The sequence below is a fragment of the Haplochromis burtoni genome, unplaced genomic scaffold (genome assembly GCF_018398535.1).
Source record: "Haplochromis burtoni strain Fernald_Lab_line unplaced genomic scaffold, NCSU_Asbu1 Contig_257, whole genome shotgun sequence".
Lineage (NCBI taxonomy): Eukaryota > Metazoa > Chordata > Actinopteri > Cichliformes > Cichlidae > Haplochromis > Haplochromis burtoni.
This window is the reverse complement of record NW_024582618.1, coordinates 570,457-587,338: the sequence shown is the minus strand read 5'-3', so window position 1 is coordinate 587,338 and position 16,882 is coordinate 570,457. Positions and strand designations below refer to the sequence as shown.

Here is a 16,882-nt window from a genome sequence, read left to right as displayed (position 1 = left end):
CTGGTCTCTTTTCATGTGTTTCTAATTCCACTCTTTGCTCCTTTCTTCTCCTCTCTATTTATTATTAACTCTCTTTACATTCAGATTCATGGACGGAAAAGCCGGCGTTTGGCACTGGTTTGGATGAACACCTGAAAAGGAGTGGGAGGGAGATCGCCCTGCCAATAGAGGCTTGTGTCATGATGCTTCTAGAGACGGGCATGAAGGAAGAGGTATGGAAGTTATAGATTGTGGCAGGGAGTGAAGACGAGATACTGATTGAAATTTAAGTGCTTTGGATCATCGAAGTAAGATATACGGTCACCAGATCCTTTCAGTTAAACCTTATTAGTAAGTGGTTGCTTTATGGCAGAGATTCAGTAAGGTGCTCGCAACCTTCCTCAAAGATTTTGGTTCATATTGACATGATAGCATCACATAGTTGCTGCAGATTTCTTGGCTGTGCATCCATGATATGAATCTCCCATTAAACAACATCCCAAACGTGCTCCATTAGATTGCAATCTGGTGACTGTGGGGGTTATTTGAGTACAGTGAAGTCATTGTCACGTTCAAGAAACCAGTTTGACATGATTTGAACTTTGTGGCGTGGAGCATTATCCTGCTGGAAGCAGCTAACAGAAAATGGGTACACCGTGTTCATAAAGGAAGGTCAGCAACAATACTCAAGCTGTGGCATTTAAACAATGTTCAGCTGTACTAAGTGGCCCAAAAATATCCCTCAAACATTACACCACCATCCTGAAACAATGTTGTTTACATCCGATTCACCATCCAAATGTTGCAATAGAAAACAAGACTCATTGGACCAGGCCATGTTTTTCTCTTATGAAATGTAGCCTCTGTGTCCTGTTCTTAGCTGACAGGGGTGGTGCCGAGTGTGGCTTTCTGCAGCTGTAGCTCATCGGGTTCAAGGTTCAGAGATGCTCTTCTGCATGGAGTGGTTGTAATGAGTGGTTATTTGAGTTACTGTTGCTTCTCTGTTAGCATGGTTGTGTCATTCGACTTGTGGCACTGTGGTGGAAAATGCCAGCAGATCAGCAGTTTGTGAAATACTCAGACCAGCCCATCTGCCACTTAAACTGCCTTGATGCTTCATTTGACCTTCAGCGGGTCATCTTAATCATGTCTATGCGCCTAAATTATTTGGTTAGATATTTGCCTTAAGGGGCAGTTGAACAGTGTATAAGGGAGCAGCCCAAAGCAGCTTTAGAAGAATTTCCATTTTTTGTCTTGTTGCTGTTTTGCTTGTTTAAAATGTGCTCGTCCATTTGTTAATATCGGTTGGAAATAGTGCAATAAGGGAGTTGTCATCTAGCATGTAGCATGTATCAGCTGCATAACTACGGTGATTAGTGCTTTGCTGTCTCATAGGGTTGCCAAGTGGCAGCATGCATAATGAGAACAGTAACTGATCGAGACAACTGCCTCGTGCAGAACCACAGGAAGTGTTACGACTGTTTGACAGCTGATCTCCAAAGGTGCTGACATATGATCTGAACCCCTCAAGAACATTATTGGAAAAACGTAGACGCACTGCTCCAGAGAGTGAGCGAGGATTTTGGGATCGGTCTTGTCAACAGCTGCACTTAAGCCAAATAAATAAGAACAGCAATCTTATTAGCATCATACCGCAGTGAACACTTACTATGGTGAGTTTCTGTGCTCTTTATCAGACTGGAACCTATCAGGGATGACACATCGCTTTAAGAAAGCACAGACTTCCATGTTGTTCTGCTTTTACTCAGTGTGCTCCCGCCAAAGTTTGATTTCTATAAGAGGTTTTAGTACAGCCTCTTTTTAATGCTTTTCATAGGTTGTCGATGCTCGTTTTAGAAATCAATTCTTATCTAGTTTGATGAGCTTATTGGCTTTTACTTTATTACTCGTTTTAACCAGTGAACTAAAAGTAATGCTGGCATTTTAATTAGAAGTGGCATAAACGGCTCGACTGGTCATTGAGAAAATTGAAACTAAGCTTTTAATTGTTTGTTTACACGAACATCTAAGGAGATGGGCAAATTGCAAATGATTTTCCGCAACGCTGTTCCAGAGAAATGGTCGCCATGTTATGGTGAACGCGAATAGACATGAAATGTTTACGTCTCCACCCTGATACAAATTTAGAATACAATGTGCTGGGACGTGCTCGTCTCCTGTCCATAAATCAGAAGGTTTTGTTTCCCCCGTGATTGTGTAAAAAGGGAGGGAGGAAAGAGGGCAAGTGTTAACTCCAAAGCACATTATTTGTTTCCTGATTCATTCCTCTGTGAGTCCAGTCTGTGTCATTATGGTGTGAAGACAGCCTTTGTTTATGTGTAAAGTAAATAGATCGCTATGCTGTGACTGGTGGGTGTGTTTGTTTGCCTGCTTTAAGGTTTCATTGTGTGCAGCTGGCAGAGGGAGTATACGTAGTGGATACAGAGTCCGTCTGTAACTGTGTGTGTGTGTGTGTGTGTGTGTGTGTGTGTGTGTGTGTGTGTGTGTGTGTGTGTGTGTGTGTCAGGGTCTATTCAGAATTGCAGCAGGGGCGTCCAAGTTAAAGAAGCTAAAGGCGGCGCTCGACTGTTCCACTTCACAGCTGGAGGAGTTCTACTCTGACCCCCACGCTGTCGCTGGTACGTTCCAAACCGGCACCGTTCTTCAGCTGTTGTATCTCTTAGTGTAAAATTTGGACCAAAATCTAAAAAGCAAGCAAATATTTGCTGTTTATTATAATTAATGTTTCTTTCAAACTTTGTCTTTTCTTCTTCATATTTCAGTGATAAACTCAGGGATAGTTCAATTTCACTCTTCACGATTCTAACTGATAAATGACGTAGCGGCTCGATTTTATTTCATCTACATTTTTGCCTGTAATAGTGTTTTTAAATAAAACTATTGTGCACATGTGTGGTTACAGGAGCACTAAAGTCCTACCTGAGGGAACTCCCTGAACCTCTAATGACCTTCCAGCTTTATGATGAATGGATCCAGGCATCCAGGCAAGGCTCTAAATAGTCCTGCTCAATCTATCTTTGCACAGCACATGACAGAATCAAGTTTTACTTGCCATCTGGAGATTAAACCAGCAATTATAAAGGACGGAAACTTCAAAAGTTGATAAATAAACATGTAATCAAAGGTTTTTAATATGCTTCTTTAAGTTTCCTGTATAATGTGAGAAGTGAGAATGATGACAAAAACTCTCAAATGAATTTGATTAAAATAAAAGCAGGGTAGTTTATATAAACAATTTTAAATTTGCCATGTGAAACCTATAAATAATTAAATTTTAATGCTTTATTTTGGTGGATTTGAAATACATATTTTTATGTATTTTTGGCTTCATATGTCTTCCATAAATAATGAGCTGTGCTGTTATTTATCTACTTTCTTCTATCATTCTAGTGTGTCAGACCCAGACAAACGGCTCCAGGCGCTCTGGGTTGTATGTGATAAACTACCAAAGAACAACAAAAACAACCTGAGGTCAGTCGCTGAAACCTACATAGGGACTGATTTTGCTTTTGTCTGTCACGCAAGACTATTCTCAGCTCTCTGCCCTCCGTGTTTTCTTCTAGGTATCTGGTGAAGTTTTTAGCCAAACTGGCTCAGGAGAGCGAGCTGAACAAAATGACCCCTAGCAACATTTCCATTGTCCTGGGACCCAATTTGCTCTGGGCCAAGACTGAAGGGTGAGCGGGCAAGACAGAATAATCTGTTGCAGCTTACTTGTCAGTCATGTTTAAAACAAGGGAGATGTAACAGTGTCTGGGAGGTCAGAGCTTAGTCTAGGGTGGTGAAGAAAACGTAGAAACGATAGTCTGTTATTTAAGCTTATTTCAGTTTATCCCTCATTATGTCAGAAAGCATCTAATTTTTGCACATCTATGTATGCACACCCAGGAGTCTGGCTGAGATGGCTGCAGCTACCTCTGTGCACGTGGTGGCCATTGTTGAGCCCATTATCCAACATGCTGACTGGTTCTTTCCTGAGGGTAGGTCTTGGGTTTCCTCTATAGCTGCTTATTTTCAGTCTGACCTTATTTACCTTCTTTGAAGCCATTAGTCCTATCAGTATATAAGGCAGTCATGGGGAAGGCAGCTGATATTGATTGCCTTGCAAGGCCGATAATCAGGAGTGAAAGGGGACTGAGATAAGATGACCAAGGTCAAACAGTTTTTTGTACTTTAGAGGCTGGCTGGAAGATGTCTTTTATTGAATGTCATATACATACAAGTTGCTTTAAACACTCACCAAATCCAGTGAACTGAAGAACTAAATGAAAGTAAAACTCCCTCTTACTGTTAATATGTAACAGAGTCAGTAGTTTACATGCTGGGTTAAATAAACACACACGCCCCCACTAATATCTTAGAGAGTCACACCTCGACCAGGTGCTTTTGGTGGATTCCAGAAAATCCCAAAGACTTGTTCACCCAATTCTTGTTTTTTAAAGTCATTAAGGATGGATGGTGTGCATTCATTGCACCCTGGAAAAAAACTGTTTAACAAAATCATGAAAAGCCAGAAATACCATGACATCCATACTGATGTTGGATGTATGTAAAGTTCTGAGGCAGCTGCATATTTGTCTGGGTTGCACAGGCAGGTTAGTTAAAGCCTCTCTTATAGTCTCTGTTGAGGGCCTGTATCTTAGGCAGAGATGATATATTACTAGTGTTGCCATAATTGAGCATCTCTGGTGCACATACAGAGAGGGATGATGAGACAGTGGGAGCTATCACCTCACAATAATAAGGACTTTGGTAAATTGCTGACTCTGTTTGTGGAAACTCCTTTCACAGTCTGTAGACAAACACTTTCAGGCAAATCTTTGATTCTTAATTTCGTTCAGTTAAATTTGAATAGTGTTTTTGAGCAGCTTATGAAAGGTGGAGCATTCCAGCCTAATGTAAACTGAATAATAGGCTAATGTTTGTGTCAGAATAAACAAAGTAAACATCTGTCATCTGGCAACATCTGCTTCTTCTTACACATAAAAATGAGTGTTTTCGGCTTGTTTTCTGTGTTTCAGTCTAACAAGCTTGGATAACGACCCGAGACCTCCATGGTCTTGTTCAGTTAGGTTCTCCCTCTATCACAGGTCACAAGCTAGCGTAAAGTAAAGAATGCAAACATGGATTGATTGAACATTCTGTGCATTACAGTGAATAACGTTAAATTTAGGTTAAATTGTTCGTTTGCTGTTTATTTAACCAAAAGGGGGCGCTATAACACCCACCTGCACTCTTTCTTTATACAGTTTAACCTGTTTTTCTTAACTGTGTTTTTATAGATGTGGAGTTCAATGTTTCTGGCATGTTTGTGATGCCCACACCTGCATCCAACCACAACAATCACTTAGATTATGACTCCGGCACCATTGAAAGGAAGAGACCTGGCAGCATGGTGGGACCAGAGAACGACACAGGACGCAAAGACAAGTAATCCTCCAGAAGTTGCTCGCTGATCACTCTGATTCATTTGTGCCTTTTAATCCAGCTGCTTTCTTATGCTTCTAGATAATGTTGGTGTAAATAATCCGGTCACTTTTCTCGTTATGCTGTGGTGATTCTGCCCTAATCATGAATCTCTTTTGGTGGTTTTTGTTTCTCTCCTTCACCGTCTCCCTGCTATCCCTGTGTAGTACCACTAACAAGCACTCGGACCACACCCTTCGTAGAGGCAGTAACACTTTAGGTAGAAAGCAGCACACTTCACCTGCTTTCCAGCCTCCTTTACCCCCCGTGGAGGCTCAGGGACAGGGACACGGGGCTGGGCAGGTTCCCCAGGCCTTGGCTGAGCCCCAGTCACAAGCTTCACCTGGGGGTTCAGGGTCTGATCCTTTCCAGCAAAGTTTGGCACAGGGTCTTGCTGCTCTTGCAGCTGCTCAGCAGCTTCTAGCCCAGCACACAGAGGAGCTCAGGTAAGAGGTGTTTCCCTGCATCTCTGCTGCTGGTGGCAAAAACGTAGCATGCCTTACAAGCACACATGCATGCTTTTATGTTTTCAGGGTTCGAACTGCAGGAAGACATTAGTGAATTGTCGGTAAACGCACAACGTCAATCTGATGAGTTGCATAAAGTGGAGAGGTTTATTAATGCATGGCTCACTGGCACCTCACAGACATCAGCTCTTCTCTTGGTCACCTTAGTTCAGCTGGTGGTTTCTCTAACAAAACCACAAGTTTTCTTACGCCACCACCAGTTGCAGCTATGCAGACGACTCTAAAATCAGCCCACTGAAATGGCACAACAATGGCCTCTGTCATTCCACTAACAGTCGCTCTCAGGGCCTCTTGACTTCCCATCCCTCTGCTTTCCTCCCCAAATCAGTAGAATCAGCAGGAAACTCACACTAACTGGCTCAAACTGCTTTGAAAAGCCTGGACATTGGCGCCTGTTATGCAAAGACTGAACGAGTGTCTTTGATTTAGTTGCTGAAAAGACAACATTCATTTTCAGACAGATGACACTATTCAGCTCAGCATTTTTGGCTCTACAGACTCCACTGGGAAAGCAAATTTAGATGAGCCTCCCAGATTATATTTGTGGCACATACTATGCAGCACATGAGAGGGGTTTGCTACTACTAAAATAAATCTGATTCTACTTTAATAGCTCTTAAAAACATTCGAGGCTGGATGCTGTTGCATATGTGCTACTCAGTTTCGGCCAACTTGATGGTTTAAAGCTTCTTCTTTTTTTTCTTTTTTTTTGGTGTGTGTGTGTTCTTTCTCTTAAGCAGCCCAAAGCTACGTGACTCTACATCCACCCCAACCCCTGCGCTCCAGAGGAATGGCTCTGGAGGAGGCAGCCAGGCTGCTGGCCAGCTGGGCACTGGAACCCCTGCGGCTGGATCCATGGGGCCCAGTCCACATATGATGCGCAGAGGTAAGAATCTACACCCTAAAGTGGTGCAATAAGTCAGTCATTCATTGCTTAGAAATACTAATTAAATAAAGATCTAAATATGTTTAGGACATCGGTACAGCTTCTGCATGGGTTGAATTCCCATAATTCCTCCCTCTGAATAGCCAGACCCATGCAAACAGACTTTAGGGTGGGACCATCACTGTTTGCATGGCTCTTGGAGATGGTATGAGATTGATGGCTAGTGAAAAATTAAGCCAGTACCCAAGTCCCAAAAAAATACAGTTCCTCTAATGGTCACTTCAGGTTCCAGCAGCTACTCACAATTGATCAGGGAATGCACGTCTTTCCCTCGTGACCTGTGGTTGGCAGAAGGTGCTTAGGCCTGTGGGACTGGGGCCTAGATTTTCTTATACAGATGGATATCGTATGTATACTTTTGGACTTTTATTTATGTTTCCCACCAATAATGGCAGTTTACCTTTTGCTTCCAGGTACCAAGAAGCAGGCTCCTGCTCCTCCCAAACCCACAAACCCTCCACCCAGTCAGCCCTGTAATTCTGTAAACCACTCCTCATCCTCTGTCTCCTCCCAGACTTTCAGTTCCACCCCCAGACCCCTGGCTAGCCACTCGTCCACCTCTGTAACCTCCCCCACCTCACATCCAAGTGCCACACATCGGCGCCATTCGAGTAACCAGCCCCCGATCCAGGCGCCGAGCCATCCACCCCCAGAACCTCCGACGCAGGCCAATCCCTCTGTGCAGCCCACATCCCTCGGCCAGCCCAGCGGAGACCAGCACAGCGCCGACCCCTCACCCCCGGGAACCCCAACCCCTCCAGACACCCCTCCACCCTGCACTAACAGCCAGGATGCAGTTACCCCTCCATCCCCATCTCCCTACCAGTCGGGCTCGCTTCCCCGGCCGCGGCCTGTCCCCAAACCACGGAACAGACCCAACATCCCCCCGCCGCCCCAACCCACCACAGTGACCAATGAGACCAACGGGATCTGCACCAAGATGATGGGTGGGTACCGTTTCTTATGTGAAGTGTGTGTAACAGTGTCGTTACTAACCTAATACTAATGTACTGTAATTCTAACACTCTTCACTGTAATACCTCTGCAGGTTAAAGACACACTTGTGAGGTTTGTTGATAATTGACACTTGCAGTAGCACTTTTTTTTCCCCTTTTAAATACATATCATCATCACAGCCTGCCGGCTCTTTCACATCCTTTTTTTTTTTTTTTAACTTTGATGCACGACTGTCCCATGATGTGTGATGGATTTTAGTGAGAAACCCACTTCTGATGTGAAAAGCAGATATTTGATACGGTTGCACTTGCTGCTTCCAGTCGAATGCTGAGGAAGAAATCAGCAGATAATATTTGTTCCTCTTGAGATCTTTAAAAAAAGAAAAGAAGAAAATGTTGTGTTTTTAAACACTAAAACTTCAATTCATCAGTTGAGTTGCAAAGTATTGAGGGAATATAGCCTCACTGATCTTTACCCACTTATAGTGGGCCATTCATTTGAGTCATTGAGACACATTTCATGTTTTCTAAGCACCTCCCACAGGTTGGATTGGATTAATGTCCTCTTCTTCTGTACCATACAGACTTTGCTAGCTACTCCAATATATAAAGAAATACCTGAAGGTGAAACACGAATCATTAAAATCTTTCCACCGAATTCTTTGGCTTATGTTTGTTCACTAACTTTAAAAATGTTGTGTTTTTTCCATTAACACGGAAAGACACCTGAGAGCTTCACACTGATGGACTCGATTAAACTGTTCACTTTATCTTCCACTGCTTCTCAAAAACATGTTTCTAGAAGTGAATGTCTCACTACAGGTAATACGGCAGTCTGGCATCAGAGCTGTCATTGCTCACGAGTCATTTTCATCGGCTGTCACTGTGTAATCACAAACAAAGGGGTTTGAAACTCTGATCAGCTCTTAGCGAGGCTTTCAAACCCTTCACTGTCCGGGAAACTCCGTTCAGATTTTCAGAAATATGAAGTGATCCGTGTTGTGGAGTTTTTAAGCTTTTGTATTTTTTTAACTCATGTGCACCTCTAACATGCATGTTTGTGTTTCCAGTATTCAGAATCATGTCCACCCCTCCACCCACCCCCAAAACAGTGTAATGCCCTAGTTTTATTAATTGCATTCAAATGCAAATGAGTTTTCCAGCTAAAATTAAACAGAAACATCTTTCCGGACTTTACATTTTCTCTCTGCTTCCACTGGTTTGTTGCACTGCTGCTCGTCAGTCTCTGTTGCACAGCGCCACCTGCTGGCTGGAGAACTCCTCACTTGCCAAACCTCTGCTCCAGTTTAGTTTTAATCTGCGGAAAATATGACACAGTTTGACTGCTCTGCAGCAGCTTTAAGTGTTTTCGTACGTCGGGCACGTGTTTGCCATTATGGCTGCTGTTTGTCATGTGGGCATTTATCTTTTTGGGATGTTTATGTAGCGTTTTATATGAATTCCTACGTGCATGGGAAACCCATTTGCAGTCCCTTGCTAACATAAACAGTAAGTGGAATTATCTGCTTCAGCTGTTACCACACACATCTCCTTTTATCTAAAGATTATTTGCTATTGTGACTAAGCTTACGTGTTTCCTCACCGCAACTAATCTGTCTTCCATGATGTGTCCCGATTTGTAGATCCGGTGATTCCTTTCAAAGGTTTGAGTCGAGCTTTGGTCCCTGACCTCACGGCAGTAGACCAGCAGCTGCCGACTGCCACCGCCTTCTCCTCCTCCTCCTCACCGCCTCTTCCTAAAGACTGTGACCTGGAGAGCGAGAGCACTGTCCTATAAGGAGGCGCCTGCCCATATCTGCAGCCCTCGTATAAAAGATGAACCTCTCCAACTGTGCCTGGTCATGAAGGACAACAAACTAATGGTGGCCATCATGGAGGTCAAACAGCTTCCTGTCAGCAAAATACATAAAACATTTCTCCAGTCACATGATTAATCTTTGACATGCTAGTTTATTATATGCGAGCTCTATTAGTATTTTTACCCACTACTACACACATTTTAACATCACATTATTATAGGGGGTAAGCTAGATGAGTGGCAGTTTGTCTTAGAGCGTTACTACTGGTTGTCTTCACTTTTATAAATGCCATAAGTACAGCTTACAGTCAGTATAGTTATTGATTATATAACACATCTTTAAGCTAAAAGGGGTAAAACATCACTATAAATTCACAGAACTGAGCTGATCCCAGCTCACATCAGCTAAAGGATTTCACACGCAAGCCGCTTTGCAACCCCCAGCTCCTTCGCTTCATTCTGTTTTTAATTCATACGTGTGAAACGGTGTACTAGGAAATCTAGAAGGAGTGATAGTCATGTAAATGCCAAATTTTTGGTTTATTGTCTGACAACAGAGGTAGCGTCCACATGCAATTGGTGTTTTCCACTGTTTCTACTGTTGTTTAGTGCAGTTCGTGTGTCTCAGCTGTCATCGGCACTCGCTTCCCGACAGTCTTTTCGACCTCCATGATGTTGCCAGATGTGATTTTTGCAGGGAGACTCGTGATACAAAGCCTTCACCCTGCGACATGTACCGGCCCCTCTGTCTTTACACCGCACTCCCTGCAGATCAAGCTCCAGACAATCGTCAAAGAAGAGCGTAGCAGAAACGAAGGGCAGATGTTGGATCAGCACTGCTGTTAGAGACGGTGTTACGGCAATATAAAAGAGCACGGTGGGGTAATGTGGGGCGGCTGCCAAACTACGGACTGATAGGACTCAGTTGTATTTGGTGTGAGGTGGGGTTTTCTGTGTGTGAGTATTTTTCAGTGTTGAACATGGCCTTAGATCAAGAAATAAATAAGTTGTATTTTTAAAAGGTGGATGGAATAGAAACCAAAACAGTTGAAGTGTAGCTGTGACTGCAGGTTTCCAGTCGTCTCAAACACTTAACTTTCCCTTTTCTCCCCCTTTATACTTTTATTTCTTTTTCCTCCTGCCTGTATTTATTTACCAATTTAAAACAAAAATACATTCCCTAGTGGCTTGACATCTTTAATGCAGTCTTTAAATATGCACCATGCCTTATCGGTTCCTCCCAGAACTATGAAATACGCATTTACTGTATAGAGGAGGGGGGTATTCCCTTCTAGTACCACAGTATTTCTAAGAAGCTGTGTCGGTAGCGGGTATATTTCAGGCCGTGTCCGATAAGAAACTGTGCGCTTCTGCATTGTTCTGCAGAAGTTGTGTATTTAAATGTGTTTTGGGTTTTCTAAGCAGACGTAGCAGGGGTCGACCTGACCCTCCCAGCCTGAATGCAGTCAGTATTTTTTGCCTTTCTGTTTCTCCAGTCTATCTTAGTGTGCTCTCCGGCGTTCGCCAGGGCATTACACACAGCGGGGCTGAGCGTGAGCGAATGTAGTGAAACATCACCCTGAGCAGAAAGATGCATAAAGAGCTGATTTTGCACTTGAGCGCAGGCCAGACTCATTGAGTGGTTTTCTAGTGAACTCTGTTATAGAGGGCTTGGGTTTTTTTCCCTCTCTCTGTCTTTCCCACTGAGCTGAGTGAACACGGTGCTGTGATATCTCAGTAGTGATGTGGTGTTAGATGTTTGCCCGGTCTGTTGTTTTTGGATTTTTTTTATTTTAAATGGCTTTGTTGTATTTTCTGTGTAAACTTTGCTTTATTGTTATTATTATTTTTTGGCCTCTGATAAATGCAGATTTTGGTTCTGAGAGAGCTGACCCAACATGGTACCAGGTGAGAAGGTCTTGGATGCTGCAGTTGCCCTGAAAAGAAGTTGAGTTGTGTTTTTCAGAGACAATCAAAGCATTACGATCCCCTCCTTTCTCTCTGTGCACTCTTGTACCTTGCTGCCTTATCCTTGTGCGTTGAGAGAACAAACAAATGCCATTAAACTAGAAATGATGATAATGATGCTGCATTTTTAAGTTCCATAGTTTTATATGTATGCTGTCTGGTGAGCTTAAATATGGGGGAAAAAACATGTAATATGAATGCTTTCCTTTCCAAAGAAAATAAAGTATATGAAGAAACTATTTAAATCTGCTCCAGGTTGATTGTCTTGTGCCTCGACTCTTGTCCTGTAACAGCCTTAAAGAATGAGGGTTAGAATATTCCTGTAATATGATTTTAAAAAGGGTGACAAATTGCTAATGTCACTGATTAAAAAGCTTTTTTTTTTTAAATTCCATTAACAAAATGTTACCTATAAACATTTGTTCCTGTTGCCACTGAAGGGCTATATGCAATTATGCTAAAACAATCAGGTTAAACTGAAATAAGATTATTTGGGTCATTAAAATATTTCAGTTGACTGTAGACGGAGCTGTTCACATGACGACCATCCACGCTTTCCACGAGGAGGGTAAGCCACAGAAGCCTGGCCCTTCAGAGTGCTGCCACAGAGGATATTAATGGAAAGATGACTGGAAGGGGAAAGGGTGCACAAGCAACAGGGATGACTGCAGCCCTGAGAGGATTGTTGGAAAAAGTCGATTCAAGAACTTGGGAGACCTTCACGAGGAGTGGATTAGAGCTGGTGTAAGTGCACCAAGAGCCTCCGTCACGCTGCTGTCACGTCCCTAATATCAAGCCACCAAAGACCAACCAGATGAAGTGTTTTACGTGGGCTAACAAAACCAAACTGTCGCTAAGCTGTTCCCTTTTCAGATGAAAGTACATTTTAAATTGACTAAAGTCTGGAGGAAGAGTGGACTGTTTCCACAGTCACGTCAGGTGCTGCTGCTGGTGGCGCTCTGTGTTTTATCACGTCCAGAGTAACAGCTGTATATCAGCAGGTCGATTTATGATACTTGATATGCTTTCTTCTTTTTACTGCAGATTAGAATTCAGCAGAGATTTGCACATGGACTGATTCATGTTGATACTTATATCTGCTATCAGCTGATAATAATGGGCATTCAACACGTGGGTCACTCTAAACCTATCACCTGAAAGCACAGATAAATCAAACGGCGTTACTTTCAGGCATTTTTTTTATTTAAAACATTTTAAACATATCCTCCATCTGAAAGCAAACAGAAAGGTAAAATGATCACAAAACATTAGCAACTTTTCATGAAAACATATAAAACAGTTATAAAAGAGAACCAATAAGTTAACCTAGCTAGACTAACAGAAGTGTATTTAAACCTAAATATCCAGGGAGGGTAAATGCTACCAGCTGCACAGCTTTTATACATTAACTGCACCGACATGCAAATGACGGGGACGAGAAACACCGTTACTACACCTGTAGCAGCTAGGAGTGTATTTTTTATTTTTATTTATTTATTTTTACAAGGTCACAGTCACCTCGTGAGCCTGACTAAAGCTATGCATTAAGAATAAATAAAACGGTAATTTCCTGGTGACACACTTGGCTAAGAAAGTGAACTGGGACTTGGAGGACAGGGGAATACAATTTAAAAAAAAAAAAAAGAAAAAAAGAAAAATGAGCAGTGCATAGCAAAAAACAATGAATTTACAATTTCAATAGTTCATAAACAGAAATACAACACAGCTACAGGTACACTGTACTGTAGAGGAGTCATGACATCACCATGACAACCAGAAATGCAGGAAATGTCCATTTACAGTGTGTTTTTCCTCCCCGCACCCCCTGTTGACGCGCATTCATCCAGAGGCCGCCCACTTGTTGGAGCAGAGATGCATTCAGAACACTAGAAAGACTCGACAAAGTGCACAACCATTAGCCGTTTGCCAGAAGCAAACGGCTCACGCTTCACAATGAAGCTGGCTTTCACCTTTGAGTACAGCCAACAACAAAAAAGGACACTAATCACCCACATGCTCTGAAATTACAGAATTTGACGATGTGCCGATGGCGGGCCGTAAAAGGTGCAGCATTGTTTGCAAAACGTCACTCAGAACCCTCAAAACAAATGTGCAAATGAATGTGGATTTCACCGAGTCCTCACAGGGAGAACAGCAGTGATGCTAGATGAATACGAGCGGATGTTCACAGGCTTTAGTTCGGGTGCAAATGGGCTGCATTTACTCAGTTGGTCAATGTGCATGTTGCAATGGATTATAAGTTGCAGTGACCAGCTGCTGAGGAGTCACAAGGAGACTGCAATTGTTTGGAGACCGGTTGCCTGGTGGGAGGCAACATGTCTCCAAACAATTGCAGTCTGCGTCTAATTTATAAACGCAGACAGATAGCATGTTACACTGACTCTGAGTCAGTCTACGCCAGTGTGCGCAACTCATCTGTGTGGTTTCTCTTTGCAGTAGGGAATTCAACTCAACAGTTTGCCAATTGGTTGTATTCTGTTTATCTTCCTGTAAGGTTGCCCAGCACCTATTTGATTTGCAGTTAAATCGCCAACCTGCAGCAACTACGTCACTAGTGGTGGAGGAGTTTATGGGCTTCTGGCTGGACTGGGAATACAAGTGGTTAATTTTTGTTTTATGTGAATTTGGACATCAACAGATTTCTTGCGATTGCCGGCTTCAATCGCAAACTGATAGCAGTCAGACTCCATCTTATTGCCGTTTTATTTCCATCCGAGTCTTCAACGCAACAATTCAAAGGCAAAAAATTGATTGCGAGCTGTCATGGTAGAGTGTTTACACTTGACTGACATAACAATGTAACCTTAAAGGATGCAGGCCAAAGAATCCTCTTCAGATCTGTTTGTTCAAATGACAAATTTGATTTTATCACTGCAAGATGAGTTTTGACATTTTGAGTTATTTTAACACATTTTATAATAATAATAATAATAACAAGAAGAAGAAAAATTAAAATATTAATAAAACTTAAATTTGTAAATTTCTACAATCTTTACGGCCTTGCTTTGCTTCCACAGACATCAGATCCTCAACACTTTAGGAGCAGAGCTGGGTGTGTGTGACTTTAACTCGCCTCTATCAGAAGAGAAAAGAAAAAGGATTTTCATCATAGATGTCATTTAAATTCACAGTAAAGGAAATAAATATGACTACAAGTCATACAATTCATGTTCTAGATTCACAATTTGGACATAAATTGTTTAAAAACTCCTACCGTCTACTATTTCTGAATGTTTAAAATATATCCTGCAGTATGGGAGGCAGTGAGCGCACCATCAAACACGAACACTGAACTACACCTGTCAGTCATCTTGAGTCCAGATAACTGTCATCAGCCTACATTTATGCTTCGTCTTTACAATTTTCAAATATGATCTGATAGAAAATATAAACTTTATATAGTCGTATAATAAACATGTAAATAGTCATACCAGTTGTTGTCGTTGCTTAAACCTCGCTTTAATGCAGCATCACAATCAAGGGCCTTGAAAGGCTTCCTTCTAACAATCTTTACAAATTTACCAATTAATGCGCATTAAAAAGAGATGTAAATAACGTTGATAAGTGGCGGGAGTATTGCGTGTGTGCTGTGGAGTTCCTATTGATCTGTGGACACCTGAATAGTCCTGCTCTACCAGCACCTGAAGTAATAGCACTGCTGCACACGGGGCACTCGTTAACTTGTGGTTTATCTACATACAGATACAGCGCATTTCCATTGTGTTTGCTATAGATGACGTGGTCTCTGTTCCCGTTGGTTTGAGTGTCTGTGTGTGATCTTGGCACTTTGGTTATGGAGAGCAGAGTGAAAACTGAGCCAGCCGGCCTTTTCGGTTTGGCCCGACATCTGCCCGCATTTCTTGCTTCTACCAGGCCAAAGGGGAAGACAGTCTGGGGCTTCTGGGGTTTTCCGGAGTCTGGATCTCACTGAGAGCTCTCTGCAAAAGAAAAACCATAATCTCCTCTTATTTATACTCATTTTACCCCATTATTTTCAGATTTAGAGCACATTCATTTATTCCACAGACAGTGCCGCTTTGCAGCCTAATCAGTTTATAGCTGCAGGCAGCCGGTCTGTGTGAGAGCACTGTTTGAATGCCTCATTGTTTAGTAGGTTTGAGTCTGTCACACGCCGGCTGAATATATCCAAAATATGACTGTCACCTTCTGGAACAAGTCAAATTTAGCCTTGTTCATCTATCAACACCTTGACAGAGAACAGTGGAGTAATAGCTCACCTCAAACTTGGATACGAACTCTGAAAAAATGCCAAAGAAGGTCTCTGTGCTGGAGGACTTGCTGTCCTCTCCAAAGAAGGAGGCCACCTTGGAGAACTCCTCCATGGCTCTGGTCTGCAACGATTCCAGAGACTGGATCGCAGGGTGGCTGTTCTCCAGGAAAGTCTGTGGGCACAAACGTTAACAAATATACAGGGGCTCTTAATGAATGGTGCAACTGGGTGAAGATTTAGAAAACAATTAGTGATGCTGCCATGATGCCCTGATTTCTCTTGTCTCTATATTTACACTCCTCCATGATAATGGATGGGTGCTACAAAATTGTTTGAGGCAAAGCAAGGTGCCACCACCTGTACACTAACTGAAGTAGTCCTGGTTTGGAAATGTTATTGATATCTTTTGAGAGTCCATACAAATATGTCTGGACTTTCCTCTTATACTTCTGGTTACTGACACCTAATAACACGAGCACAGGGAATGTATCGTATTGTTTCTTTGTTGTAGATGTAGATGTCAGACAGATACAGTGCACAAATAAATGTTTGAATGAGTAGCTTTGCGGGGCGACCGTGGCTCAGGGGGTAGGGATGCGTATCTGTAACTGGAAGGTCACCGGTTCAATCCCCGAGCTCTCTGTCCTGGTCGTTGTGTCCTTGGGCAAGACACTTTACCCTACTGCCTACTGGTGTTGGCCAGAGGGGCCGATGGCGCGATATGGCAGCCAACCACTCACTGAGTTTGCAAAACTAAAAGCACAAAAACTGCTTTGCACTCAGTTTGCAATTTTGTAACACACACTTTGCAAAACTGTAGGCACAATTCACTGCACAACACTCAATTACCAAATTTCCAACACACTCCTAGCAAAAGTATACACATGTATGGCTATCATTAACACTAATTTGCCAACTGTCTGGCACACTTTCACATGTGAAAACTTT

The 16,882-nt window shown here is 42.5% G+C and overlaps 2 protein-coding genes across 14 annotated transcripts in view; one reads left to right on the top strand and one right to left on the bottom strand.

Annotated features, from left to right (window-relative positions):
* arhgap17a (Rho GTPase activating protein 17a) overlaps positions 1 to 11,927 on the top strand; it is a 33,342-nt gene extending 21,415 nt beyond the window's left edge. For 2 of the 8 annotated variants that reach the window (XM_005939093.3, XM_014339013.2), the window contains 11 exons: positions 85 to 212; positions 2,507 to 2,618; positions 2,903 to 2,984; positions 3,391 to 3,471; positions 3,564 to 3,677; positions 3,889 to 3,980; positions 5,283 to 5,430; positions 5,634 to 5,912; positions 6,731 to 6,879; positions 7,353 to 7,886; positions 9,539 to 11,927. In XM_005939093.3, the coding sequence (XP_005939155.1) occupies positions 85 to 212; positions 2,507 to 2,618; positions 2,903 to 2,984; positions 3,391 to 3,471; positions 3,564 to 3,677; positions 3,889 to 3,980; positions 5,283 to 5,430; positions 5,634 to 5,912; positions 6,731 to 6,879; positions 7,353 to 7,886; positions 9,539 to 9,693 (1,874 nt within the window). In that variant the 3' untranslated portion in view covers positions 9,694 to 11,927. Of the gene's footprint in view, positions 1 to 84; positions 213 to 2,506; positions 2,619 to 2,902; positions 2,985 to 3,390; positions 3,472 to 3,563; positions 3,678 to 3,888; positions 3,981 to 5,282; positions 5,431 to 5,633; positions 5,913 to 6,730; positions 6,880 to 7,352; positions 7,887 to 7,987; positions 8,008 to 9,538 lie in introns of all 8 variants that reach the window. The other 6 variants (XM_042227374.1, XM_005939092.3, XM_042227375.1 and 3 more) reach the window with 4 other exon arrangements.
* A 941-nt stretch (positions 11,928 to 12,868) lies between these two features.
* Positions 12,869 to 16,882, bottom strand: part of grid2ipb (glutamate receptor, ionotropic, delta 2 (Grid2) interacting protein, b) — a 78,564-nt gene continuing 74,550 nt past the window's right edge. For 2 of the 6 annotated variants that reach the window (XM_042227369.1, XM_042227368.1), the window contains exons 25-26: positions 15,942 to 16,106; positions 12,869 to 15,641 (exon numbers count right to left, since the gene is read on the bottom strand). In XM_042227369.1, coding sequence (XP_042083303.1) covers positions 15,570 to 15,641; positions 15,942 to 16,106 — 237 coding nt within the window. In that variant the 3' untranslated portion in view covers positions 12,869 to 15,569. The remainder of the gene's footprint in view (positions 15,642 to 15,941; positions 16,107 to 16,882) is intronic. The other 4 variants (XM_042227371.1, XM_042227370.1, XM_042227372.1 and 1 more) reach the window with 3 other exon arrangements.